The 23,413-nt window shown below is 42.6% G+C and overlaps 1 protein-coding gene across 5 annotated transcripts; it reads right to left on the reverse strand.

The window, feature by feature from the left end:
- Window positions 1-664: 664 nt before the first annotated feature.
- Window positions 665-15,923, reverse strand: CNDP2 (carnosine dipeptidase 2). Of its 5 annotated transcripts, none has more exons than XM_053944066.1 (12): window positions 15,877-15,923; window positions 13,158-13,254; window positions 12,083-12,226; window positions 9,485-9,647; window positions 7,859-7,947; window positions 6,755-6,955; window positions 5,922-6,006; window positions 5,222-5,382; window positions 3,184-3,348; window positions 2,529-2,670; window positions 1,779-1,926; window positions 665-1,359 (listed from the first exon to the last, which is right to left on the reverse strand). In XM_053944066.1, exons 2-12 carry the CDS (start codon window positions 13,215-13,217, stop codon window positions 1,290-1,292), a joined length of 1,428 nt encoding a protein of 475 aa, XP_053800041.1. In that variant the 5' UTR covers window positions 13,218-13,254; window positions 15,877-15,923; the 3' UTR covers window positions 665-1,289. The 5 variants fall into 5 exon arrangements, 4 of the variants coding, with proteins under 4 accessions (XP_053800041.1, XP_053800033.1, XP_053800048.1 ...); XM_053944058.1 differs by lacking the exon at window positions 15,877-15,923 and adding an exon at window positions 15,489-15,697; XM_053944073.1 differs by lacking the exon at window positions 15,877-15,923 and adding an exon at window positions 15,462-15,483.
- Between the last annotated feature and the right edge of the window lie 7,490 nt (window positions 15,924-23,413).

Consider the following 23,413-nt stretch of genomic DNA (forward strand, 5'->3'; position numbering starts at 1 on the left):
AACAGCAAAAAACAGGTAGAAAAGATTTTCCCACCTTCCACCCTTCAAAGGGGGAATCATTCTATGCTGCTGCCCTGTGTCAGGACACAGGACTGTACCATGCTTTCAGAGCAAAGCACCATCACTTGAAACACTTACCTACTTTAGGCTGCCAGTGCTGATCAGGTAATTCAGAAGCAGGGAGCCCAATCCAGTTCAGATAGCAATAATTTAAGAGGTTTGTTTTTTCCGGAGTTTTTTGACATAATAACAAAAGTATTAGAGTTTATTGTATACAGCAGACAGCTTGAAGTTGGATGTCAGTAGCAGCTGCAGCAAGTGAGCTCTTCTCTCCCTGTTTATGCCTACAAATTCCCTTTGCTCCCTTGCAGTATTATCAGTTATACTACAGTGTGATGACTTGGTTTACAGAGCCAAAAATGAAACATTTTGAGCTCATTATCTCACAGAAGAGCTGGAGTTTGCAACATCAGTTTCAAGTAAACAAATTCTTACAGAGCCAGAGCCCAGGAATAAAAATTTGAATTCCCACAAGATATAGCCTGTGTAGCCATGTTGTTCATCTGCCTTTATAGCCACAGAAGTGTCACTCCCAAGTTCCCAATTCCCAAAGCTGCTTTCCCACCCAAGCCATTATTTAAACCTTAGAGATCAAGAGCCAAACTACAGCATGATTATTTATTATTCTTTTTTGGTAGTACAAAGGCAGCTTTACAAAAATGGCCAGTAGTCACTACCACAGTGAAATTTGTTACAACCTGATTCCCTGTAAATTGAAACCTGCAGGCAGGCATCAACTAGAAGAGACAAACTGCTCTTCCAAATCACTCAGTTAGCAAAGACAGATGTCTCAGTACAGCTTCAGCACATTCCAGTGTCGGCCCATAGTCTTGACTACTTATTTCCAGGACATACGCAGGAATAAGAACTTTAAATTGGCTGGAAGTTCTGCCACTGCTGTGGCTGCTTAAACTGCTGAGAGTAAACCATTCCTCTTCATTTACAGGAAAAGTAGATGAATACAGCAAACTGAAGTGATAGAGGGATGGAGATGCAGTTCAGGACTGCTGACCAGTTAAGGAACAGTCTGTTCATATAAAGCAAGCATTTAGAGAAGTATTTTTGGTGTATCATGTTCTTTGTCAGGTGAACTGCCCCTTTCCCTCTCCCCCACCAAAGCAGTGGAGTGTTGGTAGAAAAGGGGAGCCATGGTAAGACTTGGTAATTGATGACATTTTGCAAGAAAATTCAGACTTCCGATCTATAAACCAGAAGGGGAGGTGTCTAACTTAGTCCTTCAGCTGGGAAACTTCATAGAGGTATGCACCAAGCATCTTCACCCCCTGGATGTAGTTATACCTGCAGAGAAAACAGTTTCCTTTAGCAGTGTCTTCACTGAGCTTTATTTCTAGCAAATGTCCTATTTGCAAAGCCCACACATCAGTCCTACATACATGATAAACTCTATGGGAATTGCTGCTGCAGGCAACAGGCACAATTCCCCAAACCCCTACATCTTCCCTGCCAAGACAGAAACATCACTCTTGGGGGAGAGGGCACCCATGTTTAGAGAGCAAAATATAAAACCTGCTTCTGGTTTCAAGTGTATCAATCTAGAAATCAAGACTGAGCTACAAACTAGTTACCCAACCAGTCAGTCTTTCTCTGCTGGGGAGGATTTTCCATACAGAGAATTAAACAAAAGTAAGAGCTCAATTCTTGCTGTTTTTCATAATACATACCAAGACACCCTAACAGAGGAATAGATATTCTCTTACCTATTAAGTTTTTCATTTTGAGAGTGAGCACCATCATCTGCAGCTCCAACAGGAAGCAGCATGACATTCTTGCCTGTGGCTTCTTGAAAAGTAAGGGTCACAGGAATGCTTCCTCCCTCCCTTGTCAGGTCTGGTTCAACTCCAAAAACTAGAACAGTGATACTCTAGTCAGTTTGAAGTCTGTGTTTTTTCCCACAAACCCTCACTTAAGCCTTCATGTACCCATCTGTACCAGGTGCTGGCCAAATCAGCCAAGACTGCAAAGGCCACAAAACTGTGGAGCTTCTCCCCACAGATGTAGCACTGGAATATTGTCACTGTCAGAGTTCAGTTGCACACCAACACTTCATCTGAAGGCCTGTCTGTATTCCAACACAAGTTAGAGTTGCTCTAGCTGCCCAATACAATCTAGCAAAACTGATTAAGAGGGGTGCTGTGACCAAACTTCATTGAATTTGGCTTAGCAGGTGATCTGAACTGACAGTCTCAACCTTATGCAAAAGCAACACCACACCAACAAACTTGTCCCAGAACAGTAAAAATTATTTTGGTATTGAGTATCTTTCCTTCCCATACCTCAGATTTCTGTTTAAAGGTTGCATGTGACATGCTTCCTCACTTAGTGAGCTGAAGTTATTAAACATGAGTGCAGAACACTTCACATTCAGAACATGACCTCCTCAGTGTTTCTTGAGGTGCTGGAACAAGAAACTTTTAATCCTACCAGTGCCCAGTGAAAAGCCCACTGACCTGTCTTCATGGCCCTCCTACCAGCCATGTAGTGGGGATGGTTGAAGTCTGACACCCAGGGTTTTCCACCATGGCCTAAGTACACTTTGAATTTGTTGGGACTCTGCAGCTCCGCAAACTTTTTGTTCAAGTAGTCTTCAACCTGTAAGAAAGATTGAATTATCTTATCTACTGTTAGCATTTGTATGGGCACTGGCAAAGTTCATATTCTAAAAGCATCTTAGGGACTTGCAGATCACTACAACTGTGCAGCAATACTTTTCCTATTGCTCTTATTTTGTAGTATTCCAATGATTCTCTGCTTTGAAGTCAGAGTAACTTCTTTAGGCAAGTTAACAGTGTATTGCAGAACAACTAGCCAAACACTGCTGCTTTTGAATATGTATTTCTGGCAGTCCAAGTGACCTACAATTCAGTTAGCATTTACTCCTAAGCCCTTGTGAGTTTAGAGAAACTGGGTCATCAGGCCACTACAGGCCACTGGGGCACCACAGGATTCCCTCAGTTATCTTGTGTTAAGGTGCAGTATGGGGAAGATAGGAGGAAAGGAAATGAACAGAACTGCTTTAGAAAACAGAATAACTCTTCCCCCAAGGCAAGGTGAACAGAAGTTTAGAGACACTTGTTTGGATAGCAGCAATCCATCTCAACATACATTCTTTGTGACTTCCTCAGGAGTCATGTTTGGCACAAGCCTGATTGAGAACTTGCCAATCACTTTCCTAGGAATCACAGTCTTGGCACCAGAGGCTGAGAAGGCTCCTTCAATTCCATGGAGAGACAAGGAAGGGTATCTCCATCTGTGCATAAGGATCTCTCTCTGCAGAAGCAAAGAGAAAGATGCAAGGTTACATGAAGTTTGACAGAGCTCCCTAAACTAATGATTTCTTCAACCTAATAAAGAACTTGCAAGAAATAGTGCTTTTTCCCATGCAGAAATGCAATTCCTTGAAGATCACTCAGAAGCTGTTACTCCCATTAAGCACACATTTTGACAACACAGTTGGGTTCTCAGCACCTTAAGAGACTCAGCAGTTCTAGTCTAGCTCTCTCCTAGCTCTGTGGAACTTATGGGACATGACCAGTCTGATTCTGATAAGGACACAAGCAGCATTTATAAGGTGGTCAAGCACAGTTTGTAGGGAACATTGAAAGCTTTGATTCCCACTGCCTTAGGACAGGCAGGTGCTTTCATCACCAAAACACTGCTTAAGTTCACATTTTCTAAAAGCCTCACTACTGCTCAAACTGAGGCTTACAGTGTGCTTTTCTTTATATCATCAGCTGTATTAAAAAGCCTGAACTCCAGGTTGATTAAACTGACCACCACTGCCTTCCTGCATTTCCCCTCTGTTACCTTGAGCACAGCTGATCACTACACTGGATCCTGAATTCAGTGCAGTTGTTGAGTTGCCCTGAGCAGACACAGGTGCAGTGTCTCCAGCATGAACTTCACAGCAGAAATGCAGGGCACTTAATTTTGTGTCCTTTATGTTACAAGTTGTTTTTTTTTTCCAGGTACAACCTGCCTCCAATCGCCTCTCAAAGCAAATGTAGCTGTCACAGTTCAAATGTCTCAAGCACATTTGCTTCTCATTTGGAAGTTACAGTCATCTGTTCCTAGCCTGAAAGCCCTCCCTGCATGTATGCAGCTTAGAAGTCCCTTAGCTGGAATTTCTCTTGAGCCAAGACTGAACAGCTTCAGTTCAGTATCACAAAGAACATCTTGACAGCTCCTCCTTATATCCAAGCTATAATTCATCCATTACTTTAAAGGACAAGGCTAAGCAAGGAAGCCTATGTGCTCCCACAGTTGATATAAACCTGAGCATGTAAAGACAAGGTTGAGGATATAAATTGTTACTTATACCTATTTAAGTTCAAAATCTCCTGACAGTACCAGGACAGAAGACAGACCTGCACATGTAAACTTGCCTTTTACAATGCCTGTGTCTGCTTTTTATGACAGGAGATGTATTTATATCTAGGGTTTTAAAATTAGTATGTAATATCTGTACCTTGTAAGATTCAATGCTGTTAAAAGCATTCATTTGGAGAGGTACCAGGATGAAGATTTAACTTTAGACATGAGTTTATTGAGATTGTTCAAAGATCTGGGCTGCCTAGCTCACAGTTACAAAACAGTCCTTGTTTGTCAGGTCTAGGAACATGTTGAGCATGTCAGCCTTGAATTCATCAAAGCTGAGTTTCAAGTTCTTTTCTCACCTAAGGAGCAATCATCTCTGAGCAACTGCTTTATTTCTGATAACATTCAACTTCCTACAGATGTAGAAAATCAGATGTTTTGTGTAGATTGTCACCTGACCTCTGGAAAGCTGCCAACATTCTTATCTAGCATTAAAGTTCTGTACAAGTTTCAAATACTATTTATATAGAGTAAGGAGCAAATTTAGAGTTGTCAAGACTGCTTGAGTTAAACATGGGATAACCTAGAATATGTTTTCAAGCACCTAACAGTAGCAGTTCCTCTGCAAAGTGGAACAGTGCAAAGTATGCAGTCAACCATACAGTAAGCAATATTATCTTCAAGGCATTCTCACCATTTTGAAGACATCAGATGAATTATCTGCCTAATAAATTACTTAACTACACACACATCCACAGATATTGCTTCTGTCTCCTTGAATATAGACAGCTTGATCTAGACAGGGTAGGGGGGGAATGCAGCACACCTTTGCATCATGCAGAAGTCTTGTTGCTCCTACATCTTTTGCATATTCTGTCAGGTCAAAATCAATCTTCTCGTATAATGCCAGCTCCTCATCTGTAACAGGTGCCACTGCTTCATTAACACCTGGAATAAGGATTTTCCCTTTCTTGTCTACAAGAGAACCTGTAAACAAAAAGCACCAAATATCAGTATTCAACCGGAAGACACAAGATGTCATTGCTGGGAACACTTTCCTTAGGAAACAGAAGTCTTGGCCTTTTAAAAACTCTGTAAATGCAATGAAATTCCGACTTCTGTTTTCCAGAGCATGTACCACTGAGCATGGAAGACACTTAAAAGAATTTCCCTATGTCTAAAACATGCACTTGCTTGCTACTGTATTTAATTCTACTGCTACATTTCATAGGCTTTCTGAAGGTAGGATTCCCAAAGAGTTCAATATCATACCCACAGCAGAATTTGAGAAGACAGCTGATTGAATTAACATGCAAATTTGCAGCAAGGTTTTTAGGGAAAGCTAAGAGTAAACAGACAAATTCTTGGCAAAACCTTCACTGTGTTTCTGTATCTAAGGCAGTAGGCTTTGCATACCTGGGAAGCACCATTTCACTGGTCACTGCTTTGCTACTGCAAACTCAGTCATACTTGGATGGTTCTTGCTCCCATTTTAAATGCATTCAGTGAAACCTGTGTTTTCTTACCCATTAGAGCAATGAGATCTGTCATGGCCTCGTGTACCGAACCACCATAAACTCCGGAGTGAAGGTCTTTGTCACAACATTCCACCTGATTGAAGTGAATGAAGATTCAGCACAGAGATTTTGCCATGTAGGGAGGAGATCAGAACAGTCAAAGTCCAGCTAGAACTTGATCTGGCCAAGGGTCAAGGAGTGTCCCCATCATTTGTTCAAAGCAGAGGGCAGTACAGTGTCAGGGAATGAGAAAAAGGCAGAGGTATTTAATGTCTTCTTTGCCTCAGTCTTCAATATCCAGATCAGTTGTCCTCAGTATGCCCAGCTCCCTGAGCTGGAAGTTGGTGATGGAAAGATGAGGGAAACCCATAATCCATGGGTGCGGTTAGTGGGATGGTTAGTGACCTGCTATGTCAATTAGCCACCCAGATGGGATCCATCTCACCCCAAAGTATTGAAGGAACTGGTGAAAACTTGTCAAACCACTCTCAATCATCTACCAGCAGTTCTGGTTAATTGGAGATGTTCCAGCTGACTGGAAAAGCACAAATGTGACACCCATCTATAAGAAGGGTGTATGTGAATGAAGATATCTATGCTGAGACAATCCTTCAGTGAAGGTGCTGGCTTATCCTGCCTCACACATCTGAAAGCTATCCCACCCCCCCAAGTATCAGATAGAACAGCAAGAGAAGGATGTTTAACCAATGAAGAAAAACCATTCCACGTAAGTAGCCAATTTCATTGTTTCTGAAAAAAAGCTACTGGCATGAGAAGGTTTGCACTACCACTCTCCTCCTGTGGAAAATTCAGTTTAATAATAATGAATTTGCAGCACTTACCTCTATGAAGTAGTAGCAGATACCTCTCAAACCATAAGTGATACAAGGCTTCTTCTTGCCTAGCCAGTAGTTGTCAGAAATGCAAACATAATCCACGTCTTTAAAGAAAGCATCTCGCTGAGCAAAAATCAGTTCATCAAGGCCTTCAGATCCTGATTCTTCCATACCCTCTAGGCAAAACCTAATATTTACTGGAAACTCCTTTGAAATGAAAAATAAGAACAGTTTAAGCATATGAAAACACTTGACTCCTTCAGTAATCAATAATTTTCATCTGTTGCATTCAAAGCAGAAAAACGGACACAGCTAAAATAGTTCCGTGACAGTGGAATTTGTTATACACAAACTGGTTGAAAGTTTGGACTGTGCTTATGTTGAGGGCACTTACACCACCCTTCATTTGATAGAATCCAAACTCTTAAAAAAAGTCATAAAAACTTGTCCCCAGACCCCTTAAGCATGGAACACAGGAGAAATCTGTTGCCAAAGGTTAGCCACCAGGCTAGGAAAACTAATATAAGCCACAGGAATTGCATGCCACAGTAGGAACAGAGCTATCCTGTCTATCCAGTCTAACATTCTATATACCTAGACAGCAGCTGAGAACTGGTTATTCCTCTCAAAAGCAATAGGAACTTGTCTTGCAAGATAAAGCAGACACCCTGAGCTATTTCTGATTCCACATTTTCTTTAACAGAAATAAGCAAAACTCCCAATTTTAGTGTTACTAAGTTAACTTCCTCTTAGAGCTCAGTGACAGTGAGACATTAAGCTTTGACAAAGGCCAAAGCAATTTGACATCCTTACATGATAGTGATCATATGTGATTATTCCTCCTGCTCCGCATGCTTGCATATGTATTTTCCTTCCTATATATTTCATTAAAGGAAATTTGTTAGAAGTGCAGCCTAGGCATCTATAGGATTAACTTGTCAGTAAGTCAACTTAACCCTACTAGGAAATCAAGAAATTGTCAGGACTATTGCATCATTCCTCCAATCAGCTGAATAAGCAGGCCTGCCTCACAAGAGTTTGTGGCTTGGATAACATTTTTTGCTAGACTCAGCTGTGTGTGAAAAAGCAGAATATGTTTTGGGCACATACCTGGTTAGTTTGTTGATAAGCCTCCAAGGCATTCAGCCAGGCAAGCACTGGACCTTTGTCATCTGTTGATCCTCTCCCATACAACTTACCTGTAGAAACAAGATACAAATTAACCAGCAAGGAAAAAAAAATAGTATGAAGCTTCCTCTTGCCTAGATGAGAACATTTGGTTTTGGATAACTTTTTTATCGCTGCTAAGATAAACTTTCATTTCTGATTCTTCATAAGTAGCAGTTTTAAATCCTGCTTCACATACCCTTTTAAGTGGGACAGGTACAGGACTGCAATCGCTCTCCCACTTACAGAGCTTCCCCGCCTCTTCTCCCATCTGCTCCCTCAATAGGAGTTTATCATAAGCCAGGAAAAGCCATAGCTGCCTTATTCTTCACAATAATAGAATTTTCTACAAACACCTCAGTGCACAGAAACAAGTTTTCTGCTTTTAACAGAAATCTATCAAGTATTATCTTCAGTTCATTAATGTTTTGTTTGAAGAGTAAAAATACAGTAGTTAATGACAAATTACTTCTCTGGATTCTCCAGATAAAAGTGGATCTCCCTAGAAAGAGGAATTTAGTCAAAGACAAGTTTCAGAGGCCACAGGGGATTCCCAAAAATGTAGCACATGGGATCACAGCAGAGGCAATTATTAGCTCAACTCAGAGCTGTGGCTACAACCCCTAAGCACTCCATGTAACCAGTGAGAGAACAGGCCAGACAGCTTGCAAAGGTAAAGAGCCATTTTTGAATGTCTCCTGCATGGCCAGGCTCCACAGAGACAAGCCACAGCCTGAGGCAAGTCTAGGTCTTGCTAGGAGATGAGATAGTCCAGTTTAGTAACCTGGACTCTGCTACCTATGACTAAGTGCCCAAGCAGAAGTACAAGTTAGCACAGACACTCCTTTCTGGCAATCATTAATGCTTATGGAACACGAGTGGTTAATATCCTATTGATATGTCCTTTAACACTGAGAAAGTGAAACAAAAGCTGTTGGTAGCATCAGCTTTTAATAGAAAAGGAACTTTTAAGTCTTCTTGACTGCTGGCAATATTGTTTCAACAGGAGATACGGCACCATTTCTTCATCCCCATTTATGGAAGAGGGACAAATTTTGGGGCACTACCTCTGCAAAAGAGCTTCTGTAGTACTCATCGTAGAGCAGTTAAACACAAGGCAACGCAGAGAGGCTGCTGTGCCACTCCTGTCTCCAGGCATAAAGAAGTTGTGTATTTTTTCTCAGTAATGGTTCAAAATTCCTGCAGTCTGACATGACCTTACAGGCTTCAAGCTGTGAACAAGAAATTAGTTCTAAAAATCTCTGGCAGTAAGCCAGCACCATGGAAGGCAGCAGTTAAGACTGTGCTGTAGCTACAAGGAAGAAAACATGCAAATTACAGCCTAGACTATCAGAAAAGGAAACAATCCCAAGAATAGCTGAGATTTCATAGCTCGACTTTTTTGCCACTTCCCCACCTGCACATTTTTACCTCAACAGTATTAAATAAACACCCATACCAGTTCTTACTCCCCCCCCCTTTGAATCAATGGCACAGCTTCGGAACAATTGAGGAATACCACACTTGTTACACAAGTGTTTATCAGTTTGTGAGGTCCACTGCACTTACCATCTCTTTCTACCAGAGTGAAGGGCTCACTATCCCAGCCATCCTCTAGTGCTGCTGGCTGAACATCCAGGTGACCATATACACACACTGTCTTTTTGCGTGGATCCGTGCCCAGTGTTCCCAAAACAATTGGTGGTAGGGGGATCTCTGATCCATCAGGCAGCTAGAAATAGGAAGGCAGAAGTTTTATTACAGAGTTTTAATCAGATACATGAATTACCTTAATACTATGGAGGTTATGAGAGTAGAGGCACAGACAGCTAAACAAAATTAATCTATTTAAACCAATTGCCAGAAGCAGTGTGCCAAAGAAGGCCTGATGGCATCATGCCAGTTAGTTTCCTGACAAGTCCCAGTAACAGTCAAAATGTTCCAAGCCACTTAGAACTGTTAGCTTTAAACTAACAATCCTACATCAGATTTTTGCAGAGCAAGTTGACTGCAGGCCAAACTGCATATCTAGTGCTGACCTAAGCGTAAGTGATAAACTCCATTCAATATTGCTTGTCACTGCACTTTCATCCTGTCCACAGTATAGCTCTCCAGACAAAAATCTCCTGACAGTGGTAAGGCTGGGTGTAACATGTGCCTACACCCAAATAAGATCAGCATAACAGACATATTTCTCTATACCACCCTACATTGTTACGCTAAGGGCAGGGCAGTGCTGATGAACTCAGTTCAGGAGTTCAAGAGTTGATCTTAGCTTAATCCCATGGAATACCCCATAAGCAATTATCACATGCTATTCCCAGTCAGCAACTATTTCCCTTCCAGTGAACATGTACTTCTACACACAGTTCAGTAGATGCAAGATCAGCTTTGACTTTTTGCTTATATGGGTCCCAAGCTCCAGATTTTTATCAACAGGTTACAGAGTCCTTGGCCAGCTGCAGCTCTACATGATTAAAGCACTACTGCAAGAATTTACAGTAATCAACACAACAAATTGCTGTGCAGCAGTAAAGCAACTTTGATCTGACAAGTTCTGTTGCTTCACATTGTCCCTCACAGATACAGCAGCAACACACAATACATTGACTAGGTCTCTCTATACTTAATATAAAGCAAAACACTGAAGGTAACTCTTGCAGATTAAAGTTGCCTAATAAAAATATTACATATAAAACTCTAAAATCAGTTCTTGCTACTAAAAAGTTACAGTGATGAAAAAAATAACTTTGTCTCTGAATTAATTGAAATGCTTTTGATGGGGTTTTAGGCTGTAGGTAGTAGCAGAGCTAGAATTAACCTACAGATTCCCTCCCAACTCAGCCATTTTCCTGCTGTAACCTGTAGCTACAAACAAATATAATCCAGTTGCCCAAAATAAAAACAGCTCAGAAGGTTCCCATAAACACAGATCTCACTCAGCAGCCTTTCACACCAATTACAAGGACAATCTCCTAAAACTAGTAAACATTCCAGTACAAGGTTTTTAATGCCACTATCCAAATCCTAGTCTAACAATTTTGGTATGGGTCTTACTCTGAGGCAGGTAGTGGCTAGGCACTTCAAAGGAGGAGCATATCAAGTGGATATCCCTAGGGTAAGATTGTCATTATCATTCTCATAGGCATATACATTTCTTAGGGGAAAAAAAAAAAAAAAGCAGTCTGGATAGCTAAAAGGGAAATCATTCTTTTAATGATACTTTTGTATGTAGTAAGGGAGAAATGCAATCCTGTGACAAATGTAACACTTCTGAAAGAGTCCAGAAGTCTTTTGGCAGACTTATTGAAACTTCTGTCAGTATCTTTATAGTCTATGGATCTAAGGACCAATAGGAGACTGTTGTTTAAATGTTTAGCATTTTCGTTTGCAGGTGCCCTATTCATGTTCAGTTCAAAAAGTATTTAAAACACATTTAATACAGTCCAAAATTTAATTCAGCACCTTTAATTGGCTCCCAAGGTTTACTATAAACAAAGTTCAGACTCTGTGGCAGCAAATTCATTATCCTAAACCCCAACAGTCTACTTCCTTTCTAGGCCACTGCCCACAGGACCCTTGTGTGGTGGTCCTGACCTAGAAGTCCATCAGGCACCAAGGAATTAGTGATCCACAAAGATAAGCTGAGTAGCCCAAAGCCTGTGCCATGCTATGCTGCACACACAGTTTCACCTTCCTGCCTGTATTGTGCTGTGCATATCCCTGGACTGCAGGATAAACTAAGCCACTTGACTGTAACATGAAGGCAGATCCCACTGGGCACTGGGGATTACATCACCTGCATGTCCTTGACTTAATCTAAAAATGCATCAAGAAATGCTCACACAAAATCCCTTTTGTCAGTGGAACTGAACAGCTTGAATAAATAAAATGGAAAAACATTTCTATGCATGGGATCTGCACAATATGTTGGATGCTGGTTGGATGCCTGCTAGATGCTGCACAGTTTGGAGGTGCCAGTATCTACAGGGACATAAGAACTACTATCATCTTTCTTGATAGTGATAAGTCCAATAAACAGCCTTTCAATGGAGTCTAGGTGTGTTTCATACTGGGAATATAAGAAACCAGCACTTTCTCATGCAAAACACCTTGTCTTCTAAAGAGATTTTTTCCTACTAAGCTGGCATGGAGCTGCTCACATACCTTTTGTTTCCCAATATCCATAAGTTTGGTTGTGCCTCCCAGTCGCTCAATCTCCTTTGCAGCAACCTCCATCATGTGCTTGATTTCACCCCTCTTCTCTGGCCATGCTGACACGCTCTGGATTGCCACCCACTCTGCCAGGCGCTGCAGGGATGGAAGAGCTACAAGTTTTATTACACAACAGGCACCATGCAAATACCACCACACCTTGTAATTCAACAAACACTGGTTTAAGTCAAGCTCAAATTGAGGCAAATCAACTCTGTGATCTGCTCAAAGAAGACTTTTTAACCATTAATATTACTCTCAAAAGTTCTCTAAAACCTCAATTGCCTACAGCTGTCCCTGCTGCATAGCACAAGGCCTACAGACACATCAAGTAAGCTTAAGGGTATCACACCTTGTGCTTATTGTACCCCTTTAGATGTTCTTTAAGAATCAGCTAAAGTATTTTGGGCCTCTCAAAAAGGCCATTTTAGCTTTTTCTCCCTGCACAAGTTCAGCAAGAACAACTGCCTGAACACTTAGCACAGTTCATGCCTGAGTTCACAGTGCTGTACCACTGATTCCTTCATGGATAAAAGGGATTATAATACAACCTGTAACTAAACAGCAGGTCAAGCAGCAAAGAACCTCTTTGGAGAGGACAACCTCTCCCTCTGTACCTCAACATAAATTGTTTTATAGAAGAAAGCTTTGTTCCAGCCTCATTTATAATATGTTTCATCTCCCATCTCCAAAGGGAAGAAACTGTAAACCTAGTTTGGCATTCAGAAACCAGTGTCAGCTTCCTCAATAGGTCACCAGTTGCACTATACAGTAATAGTAATTTCCTAATAAATTTACCACAGACATTAAGGTTTTTGAACACAATTATGCCTAAATTTAAGATCCAGTTTTCTGGCCTGACTCAAATCCCTCACACTTGCTGCCTGTTCTCCCCTCTCTCCCATTACTTGACATTATTACTGGCCATATCATATAGATGTAACACAAGCTTGAAGCTGGCCACCTAACTAACTTCTAATATCACATAGGTGCCCATGCTGCAGGACAAAACTCAAAAAAAACTTACCTGAACATAGAGGTCCTGATGTTCATCAATGTATTTAAAGAGGGTTTCAAGAGCAGACATTTTTGGACTGGTTTTCAGAACACTGTTGCTGAAGATTCTGTGACAGAAAAATAATTTAGCTTTCACAGGGTTAAGAAGTGACAGTCAGTAATCAAGAGCCACAGGAGACTTTCACCTTTAAGCTTCTAATGCCACACATCAAACTGTACTAATATAAAACTTGAGGCCTCTCCCTTTCATGAAATCACCACAGTGAAGTGGCTAAACAAAAACATATTTAAATTTCAATACCACTCTTTATGCCTCTCCCCTCAAAATAACTTTCAAAGTTAAGCTGAGCAGTCTTGTCTCTAGAGATACTTCAAGGAAATCATACACTTCATTTTACTGCAGACTTACAGGAAAAATGTTACTCAAGTAAAATGCAGCTTCAAAGATTTCATTAGATTTCATTATGATTATGAGTTCAACTAATAGCATGCCATAGGCTTGAATGCTGGTAGCCAGGTCCAAGAAACCACCACACTCTGCTCTGCAGAGGAGGTTGAAAACAGGCAGCTGGAAAACTGTGCTTTCTTCAGCCTTTAGTCTCAGCCTGCCACTCAGATTTCACAAATAAGGTCAGAATGAAGCCATGGGAACAGAGGCCAGCCCCAGCAGATCATGAGCAAGTTGCCAGTGACTACTTCAGTGCTACCACTTCCTCCTTTTGTTTTTATTTCAACTGAAGTTCGCATAAGAAAACCCAAGACCTCTCCCCTTTTCAGTTTACCGTCTTCCTTACCATTCTGAAATCAATACTGAAAAGAAATATTGCCCACTAAAGCAACAAAGGAAACAAGCTTAAGCCTAACTCTCAAGTTAGAACTAAAGATACAGCACCTCATCTAAGCCAGAAAAATAATGAGCTTTACAAATCCCAGAATTGCTAAAGTTAAAAGGGACCACTGGAGGTCAGCTGGTCTAAGATGTGGCCCTGCAACACATTACTCAGGATAGTTTCCAGGAGCCTTTTGAGTAACTCCAGAGAAGGTTCCCTGAAGTCTGCCTCTGGAATCCAAGTGCCCAGACTAGAAGGAAAAACTCCAGTGTCCATGTAATACAAGCAGGTTCAGCAGCTCTAGCCACTGTGATTCAGTATTTTGTTGAGTCAGCTTTTTGCCAGATCCTTTAAGCCTTTCTTCTGCTTCTACATGGCAGTCACAAGACAGTTGTTAAAACATCTGACTGCTTGTCTTAAGATTTCTTGAGCAGCTGACTACTCTACATATTCAAAACAAATCCTTTTCAGCTGCAGGTTGTCCCACACAATATACTGCAATACAAGCACCACCCCAAATTTCCTTTCAAGCAAGGTTGTACTTGCACAGATACTGGTGTTTGACATACAGAAATCCTTTCCCTCACCAGAGATAGCATAAATTTAATTTAAAGCATCCATCAAGTTTAAATTTGGATCAGTGTTTTTAAACTCCAATTAGAACAGTTACAGGTAAGCATTCACTTTAATAGCCATGAAAGGTGAAAACTGAACACCTTCAGAAAGGCTACACAGACATAACCAAGTTAAAGCAATGCTTCTCACTGAAGGTGGGGTTCCCTAATGAAGTCACCCTCCTCATATGCAAATAGAGCTCAGGCAGGATTCATGTGGAGCTTTTCAGGAATCCAGCACACAGGCATCAGTCCAGGGCATCTGACCCCCCCCCTTCACTCACCGGTTCCTATAGCAACCTCAGGGCTCCAGCTCCACAGCACGGACACAGAATACAAGTTACATGGAGGCTGACTTTCTGTCCAACACAAACAAGATCTGAACTACTTGTTAAGTCAGGGACGACTTTAAATATCACCTTAACCATAGTTCAATAGTTCTGAAATCACAAGGGCATTGAATCACACAAGTCACACTGAAGAGCTGCAAAGAAGCTTTCTCCAGATAGCTTCAAAATACAAAACGTAAACATTGGTTACTACACAGCAAAAGGCTGGATGTTACGGCCCCCTTCGTCTTCAAAACCAGAGTTGGAACTTTCTTTAAGTCCTTCAGAATGGAGAGCTGAACCCTTCCTACCTATGCAGAAGAGGCTCTACAGTTTTATCTTTTCACAGGACTACAGAAGTTGCACCTTGAAATAAAACAACCCAAGGGACTGTCATTGCACCATTACAACTTTGCCCTCCTTATCCACAAACAACATTAGCATCCCAGAGGAGAGCACTGAACCAAGTTAAAAGCACTCCACAGCCACCGCTGAGCCCCATGCTCACGTCGCAGGCTCAGCACTTCGGGCCGAGGCTGACCTGAAGGTTAAACGTGGGTTTCTTTACCGGGTTTTGCAGCACCAGGTCGGTGCTCCCCGCAGGTCGATGACAGCCTCGGGACGGGAGGGAAGGAGGCAGGCGCACGGCGGGCTTCCTAAGGACAGCGCGGGGGGAAGGCTCACGGGGAGCGAGAGCGACAGTGAGGAACGGGACAGGAGCGGAGAGGCAGGAGCAGCTTCTCTCCGGGGACAGCCACGGTGCCGCCCGCCCCGAGGCCGAGCAGACGCTCCCCACCCGGGGACACGGAGCAAGGCCCGGCCCGCCGGCGGCGCCGCGCACCCGGCATTCCCGGCTCCTCCCCGCCAGGCCAGGCCGGGCCGGGCCGCGGCGGCCGCGTACGCCGCCGCACGACGAGACCAAGGGACGCGGTGCCCCGACCCCTCCCGACACTCACCCACAGCGCACACGCAGCCCCGGCTTCCGTCTGGAGCCAAGCGCACTTTCCACGGCGCTTTAAATACCCCCGCGCCAGCCCCGCCCCGCGCACGCGCCACGCCGGCCAATCCACGGGCAATGAGCGAGCCGGGGGCGGGGCTTGAGCCGAGAAGGGGCGGGGCCTGAATAATGCAGGAGTGTAATAGAGGGAGTATTATATATAGGAGAATATACCATGGGGTCCGGGGCACAGACCAGGCTGCACAACTGAATTATTCCAGCCAAACCTGGGAGTATCCTTATGATCTTCCTACATCTGTGGTTTAGATAGGTTTAATAGATTTAGATGTGGTTTAGACAGGTTCCTAGAATTAGAATTAATTATAGAATGTCCCATGTTGGAAGGGATCCACAAGGATCATCAAAGTCCAACTTCTGGCCCTGCACAGGACATCCCCAAAAATCACACTATGTGCCTGAGAGCACTGTCCAAACGCTTCATGAACCCTGTCAGGCTGGTGCTGTGACCACTTCCCTGGGGAGCCTTTTCCAGTGCCCAATCCCCAGGGTGAAGAGCCTTTTCCTAATGTCCAACCTAAACCTCCCCTGATGCAACTCCAAGTCATTCCCTCAGGTCCTGTCACTGGTCACCACAGATAGGAGATCAGTGCCTGCCCCTCCTCTTCCCCTCACAAGGAAGTTCTAACTGCAATGTTGTCTCCCTTCAGTCTCCTCTTCTCCAGGCTGAACAGACCAAGTGACCTCAGCCACTCCTCCTATGGCTTCCCCTCAAAGCCCTTCACCATCTTCATTGCCCTCCTTTGGATGCTCTCTAATGGCTTAATGTCATTTTTATATTGTAGCACCCAAAGCTGCCCCCAGCACTCGAGCTAAGGCTGCCCCAGAGCAGAGCAGAGCAGGACAATCCCCTCCCTTGCCTGGCTGGCGATGCTGTGACTGATGCACCCCAGGACAGGCTTGGCTCTCCTGGCTGCCAGGGCACTGCTCAGATTCAACTTGCCATCAACCAGCACCCCCAGGTCCCTTTCTGTGGCACTGCTTTCCAGCATCTCGTTCCCTGGTCTGTACGTACAACCAGGATGAAATTACATAGCTGGGAGCTTGAGAGCTAGAAACAAGTGAGAATCAGTGGGGCATGCTAGAGGGTCTGTGAGCTGCCATGGGGGAGAGCTTCATAATTTTGGAACTTGGCTGGTGGTGCTGTATGGGGTAAGGTAAGTGCTAGGGCCTTGAACGAGGCAGGTCCGGCCACAGGTCATGCTGAGCTGGAGATTCACAGGCTGATGCCAGCCTTGGTTTGTCCCCAGGGAGTTTCCTGGAGCTGGGGCTGCCCTGGTGTCCCCCAGATACCTGGCTCCTGGCTGGGAATGGGATGGGATGGGATGGGATGGGATGGGATGGGATGGGATGGGATGGGACGGGACGGGATGGGCCCTGGCTGCCAGGTTTTGCCCTGGCAGGCCCCCATGGGGAGCTTCTGCCACTCCTGGCAGTCCAGACTCTGAGGAGCCCCTGACACCAGGACACCTGGTACTGTTCTGTGTTGGCGAGAGAACTGATGGCAAAATGTACCCAAACGGACAAATGGAACTTAGAAACTGCAGTAAAGTTTCAATTTACACTTATGTTAGGAAAAATCTTGCCTGGAAGCAACAGGGGGGAAAAGAATAACAAATTTAAAAATTAACAAAAGGAAAGAGAAACTGCTTCTAAAAAGCAGTTTGTTGTGTTTATGAAGGGTATTAAGTGACATGACACAGGATGATTTCTGGTGACTTATTTTATTCTCATATTCCTACATGGAAGTAATCTTTGGTACTTTTTTCCCACATCCTTAAAAAAATTCACAAACCAAAATAAGAATCAAGGACACAAGCCGACAAAAGAAAGGCATTAAAGAAGCATTTGTTGTGTAGTAAATATTGTGCACTGTATTATCACAGTTTTCTGCAAGACTGTATTGATCTAAATCCACAAAGGATTATGTGAAGAACAAACACAAAAACCACACAGTCAGTTACCTGAGGGAAAACAACAACTTTTTTTTTGAAGGATAACAGGCCCAATTATCAGCTTTGAGAGCCTTGTAAATTGTCTTTATGGAAACACAGTTTTGTTTTACAAGGCTGTTAATTTGGAGGTGAAAATAACATATGCATACATAAAAACCCTTTGGGAATAGAGGAGAAAGGAGAAGTGAGAAAAGACACATTTATCAGAAATGGTTTAGGGACAGGGGATGACAAAGCAAAGTATAAAGAAAATATAAGGATGCTCAGCATTCTGTGGTCCTGACAGAGATATCTAAACATCTAAGCTGGTCTATTTCTTTTTTTTAATATATTGTCTGTGAAATAGTTTTGTTCTAAAAAAATAATTTGTAGGTACTTGTGCCATTGCTTTTAATCACAGGCATGTAGCATGTGTGAGTCAGCTGAAGCAGTAAGTGAGGAGCCTGAAACATAAGCACTGGTCTGGGAGAGGACAACTGTGTGAATCAGTTTTTTGGATGGCTGTGGACTGAGAGCCACAGGGCTGTGGGAGGCCAGCAGAAATGCCATTAATAGTGTGGCTGTCCTTTCTGAAAAATTCCATACGAAATGATGAAAGGGGACAGAAAGTTTCTATGGATACTACAGTACACATGCAAAACTCACTCTCACTTCTTTTGAAATCAATTTCAAGTGGCAGTCATGTCCCTATTTGCAGGTGTATGCCATCTAAAAATTTCACATTGCTCATTTTTTTGTTTTTTCTTACATGAGGTAATGTCACAACATCTACTTTAGTGCGCTTCTGAGCACCATAGAAAGCTGAAATTAGTTGTCTTCAGCATCTTTCTTGTATCTTGCTATTTCCTGCTCTGTCTTTCTCTTTCCCCTTTATTTTGTATGTTTCTGCTTAGGTGATTCACAAGCCCAACTTTCTAAACATTGGTTGCTAAATAAACCGTATAACCATATAATCATAAACTGCTAAGTTTGGAAGATTGTAAATATGGATGTACAGAACAGTGCAGCTTTGTTGGATTTCTTTGCTTTCTTGCAAACAATAGTTTTTGAGCTAGTGTCAGCAAATTTAAAGAAGGATGTTTAAGGAAGTCCTCACTGGTTGCTTAAATCCTTTCAAACTCTGTCCTATTTATATCACACTCATGTGCACGTGCCTATGTGGACATTTTGACTCCATTAACATTGCTTCCCTTAAGTAAACCCACTTCTGCTGGGTTTGATTTTGTTGACTAAAGGCGAACAGAGCTGCTTATCCCTGGAAATTGCATTGCCACTGGCATTCCAGCAACGCTAGCCTCACCTATTACCCCTGGCTCTTCCAAACCAGGTGGCCTTAAAGCCCAAACTCATTTAGAGGAATATCACTAAACCAAAACAAATCAAAGTATCATTTACTATCCAGGCAGTACTTTGGCTTCAGAGGTAACCTTGCCCTGGCCTCCAAAGAAGCAGGGCTGCTCGTGTGACGTAATTTAATTGTAGAGTGCTGAACACTTGGGCGTGTTCATGCCCTTCCTAATTTACATATGCATGTGTGCCATGCAGTAATTAATGAACTTGATCCTCACGAGCTTCTTCCAACAAAATAATTTTTTAATAGGTGATTAATCAAAATACAGGGCAGATTACATTTAACCTAGACTTAACCATGTAGAAAATGTTGATGTTTACATGGGAGAGCCCTGTGTGGGGTGTCTGTGTACCTGAGTCCCTGGAGAGAACCCCGTTAGAATGTCCATGGCACTTCCTTGGACTCTACACTAAACTTTTGCTATTGTGAAACGTGCACACAGAGGAATGCTGCAACTGAGACAAGAACTGAATCAAAATCTAGAGTCCTGGTCCTGTGATTCTTCTTCCCATCCTTGCATAATGGAGCACTAGTGTGAAATGAAACCTGTGTGGCTCAGTAGCCCAAAGAATAATACACACTAAAGGATCCTTTTCCCTCCCTCTGCTCCTTCCCTTCCTCTACCATTTACTGACTGCTCCTTTTGTCATCTTCTGTGTCCTCTCACTATGCTGAGCCTGACAAGTGGAGGATTTATATTCCTTGTAGCTCCAACCAGTCTAACTCAGAACATCTGCACTGGTCTTGCATGAGCCCCCTCAGTGCTGTGCCACTGTGGAGCAGACAGATACATAGGGTGACTGTGCTGCTGTGCTAGGTTGACTCTCTGGCTGGGTTGCCAAAAGCATGAGGAGCTAATTTGCCCTGCAGTGGTGGGTTGGATACTCAGGAAGCCCACCGTGCTCACAGAACTTCTCTTTCCTCACCAATCCCTACAAACCTCTTCCTGTCCCCAGCCTCCTGGCTCAGTGGTTGACACATCAAACTTTCCTGCAGGTCTGGTAGTCCCTGTATCAATAAGGTTGTAACTTTTCTCATAAAAATCAGCTTGCTGCAACTTTAGATCCTCCAGTATCTTAACAAAGTACCAAAACATGCTAGATTACTCAGCCTTCAGCAGTCACTAATTGCTTAACTAAGTCAGTTCAGGAGACCATAGATCTTGAAGTCTTTCATGCTAGGCACTAGATTTATCTGCAAACCAAGACAGCATAAAGTAGAATACAAGGGTCTTGCTGTGCACTGCTGGATAGCTCTTTGCTCCTTTTTTCCTGGCTTTATATAAGGTGGTTTGCCCTTCCCCAGAAGTGCTATTTTGTTGAGCCTGTACACTATATTGCAACCTGTGTTTTCCATGTTCTTTTCTCAGGATGCACCAGTGACACGTTGGCAATGTCACTGTCAGAAACATCAAAACTAACCTTTTTAGAGGGCTGGAGAGATTCCCTCAAAAGTAGAGAGAGTGGCAGAGAGCCAACCAAAAAAAACCACCAACCCTCCCCCCTCTTCTAAATTCAATGTGCAAATTGCCCAGATATCAATTTGCTTTTGGCAGCATTCTCCCCGTTACATTGCCCTAACATTGTCCAGGAACAGCCAGTCTATTTTGGAGATCTTGTGCTCAGGGAGGGCAGGTACTGTTCCTACTTCTGATTTTTGAGGCACTGATTAAAGAATGAAGTGAGAGGCTGTTAGTAAATTGCTCTTTTCCAGCACCTGGCTTGCAAACTGCAGAGCCAACATATCTTAGAAAGTCATTGAATGGGCATGCCAAAGATTCCTTGTTTGCTGAAGAGTTAGTCCAGCTGTGCCAGTGCTCCAAAAGGAGTAAAAACCACACCTACATCCCTTTGTTCGTTGTCTACTCGTCTGCCTGAGGGACTAAAGCACTCTGTGCTTCTGCCTGCTTGTCCCAGTACTCTGCATTAATATAACAAGTCAATGGCTCAAATGGGAATGATGAGATGTCTGTCATGTAACAGCACATGTAAAGGACAGGCAAGCAAAGAGTCAATAACCCAGCTAGATGTGCTCTGACTGCAAATGAGAACCACAGCCCTTGGGCACTGTTTCAGTCCAGCACTTTTCTTTGCAATGACCAAAAAGCCCAAATGCAAAAACATTCACCCTTTTTCTGCTTCGTTTCAACTATCCTGTATTTCATTCCATTGTTTCATCCCAGATCCATGCCCAGTTTATCCATGCTGAAAGTGCATGGAATGTGCCATATATGTGAGTAGATGTCATTTTCAATTTCTCCTTTAATATATTTTGGGGTGTTGGGAGACTTTATTTCAGTCTTTCATAAGTTGTTGATTTGTCAATGTGAAAGAGAAATATTAAAGAGGTTTGGCCAGCAATGCATGCTCTCCTCAATAAAATGGAGCTTAAGTGCTTCCCCAGCTGGAATTTTCTCCAGAGATGCAGCTCTGCAGGGCTGCTTTTGGTATCTCTTGTGGTTTCACTGTGGTTCCATTCCCCCTCCTTTGGTGGATCTCATCTCTTCCAGGACTAAGGATCACATCCAGACCATTGCAATTCCTGTTTTTCATTTTGTGAGACTTGTCATGAGTTCTTTTGCTAAGAACATGTGTGTGCATCTGTACAGTATGGACTGAAGGCACAATTTTTTTCTATGAAGGAAACAGGGAGTTGCAAAACCAGTGAATATGAAATGTTGTCCAATAATGGCATCTCTGCATATTCCTCCTTTTATGTTCCTTTGTATAAATCAAAACCAAATCCACTGATTCTGGATCAGAATTAAGGACTCTTTTTTTTTTTTTTTTTTTTTTTTCCAAGAAGAAGAATGCTGTTGCTAGAGGTGGGGGAGAGGGACTCCTAAAACACACAAAGTCTTCTGAGGAGAGAGGTGACTGACAGAGGACGTTGGTGGTAGACAAGGGCTATGAAGAACTGAAAAGGTAAATCATTGAAGAATAAGGAGAAAAATGTAAGTAAGGAAGAATATGGGATTGTACTGAGGACAAGTGACAGAAAACAGAAGCTTGTGCCTGTGGAAGAAGCCAGAGAAATCTGTTTCTGAGGCTTCTCAGTCACCAATTATTCTGCTCAAAGCAGGAGGCAGCACCATGGCACTCCTTGATTGCTATATTGGCTGTTGATGTCTGGGTAGCAGTGATGCCCCAGAAACAGGCCTGGCCACCAGAACCACTCAGGTTCTTGCAGGATGCTTGCATGTAGCAGGAGGAACATTGCACAGCAGTGGCACTGCTGCTGCTCACTCATGTTTCTTGCTTGGGAGTAACACAGGGGATTCACTTGCACTAATGGATGCTTAACCTTGATAGAGTTATGAGTTGTTTGTTTGTTGTAAACAATACAGAAATTGAATAGTCTACTCTTCCCTAAACAAATGTCATACAACATTGGATGCATGCAAACTAACAATATATTGCCTAAAGAAAAGCTAATTACTTGGAAAGTCTGATAGAAATCTGGATTTCACTAATGGATCATTTTGCAGTTTGCTGCATGCCCAGCTATTCATCATTGGCAAAGAAACTGCAGTGAATAACTTCAAGGAAATAACTGAAAGTAATTAAGTTTTACAGAACTGGTACTGAAAATCATCCATGATCTTCCTAAACTCTCATTTTTTTCTACTTCATATTTTGATTTTTAGAAGAGAAGTCAAAAAATGGACATACTCATATGTAAACATATTATGATCTACTGTATGTGATGGCTCCATTTAATTTGATTTTTAAACATGCAGTACTATAGTACACAGACCATAAGCCAAAACAACAAAGCCAAATAATCAGAAGAATGCTATAAATTAAGATTTGCTTATGTGAGTGGAGAAAAGCAGCACAGATTCTCCCTGGAAAGTCCGTTTCCAGTTTACAAAACCTTTCACGTGCAGTATCGTAAGTATCCACTTGGTGGTTACTTGTGCCAACAAAGGAGATGCTTTTTTCTATCTCAAAGAATCAGTTTTCTTTCCATTTCTCTTCTAGTAACAGACAGCATGCAGACCTCTGGCTGCGTTTTGCAATTTATGGCATCACAAGACATGAACTTGTGGACTTTGGGTATCCTGTGTCACTCTTGCCAGTAGAAACTAATTTAAAATCAGTCTGGTGCAAATTCCTAATATAAACTCATTTCAGAGTCTGCAGCCATAGAACTGGATTGATTTAATCTGT

The sequence above is a fragment of the Vidua chalybeata genome, chromosome 1 (assembly GCF_026979565.1).
Source record: "Vidua chalybeata isolate OUT-0048 chromosome 1, bVidCha1 merged haplotype, whole genome shotgun sequence".
NCBI classification, from domain to species: Eukaryota; Metazoa; Chordata; class Aves; order Passeriformes; family Viduidae; genus Vidua; species Vidua chalybeata.

Coding starts and splice junctions, on each gene's coding strand:
- CNDP2 (XM_053944066.1), bottom strand. CDS start 13,217: ATGTCTGCTCTTGAAACCCTCTTTAAATACATTGATGAACATCAGGAC. Junction 6,956..7,858: donor CTTATCAACAAACTAACCAG/GTATGTGCCCAA, acceptor TTCATTTCAAAG/GAGTTTCCAGTAAATATTAG. Junction 2,671..3,183: donor CTGAGGAAGTCACAAAGAAT/GTATGTTGAGAT, acceptor TCTTTCTTACAG/GTTGAAGACTACTTGAACAA.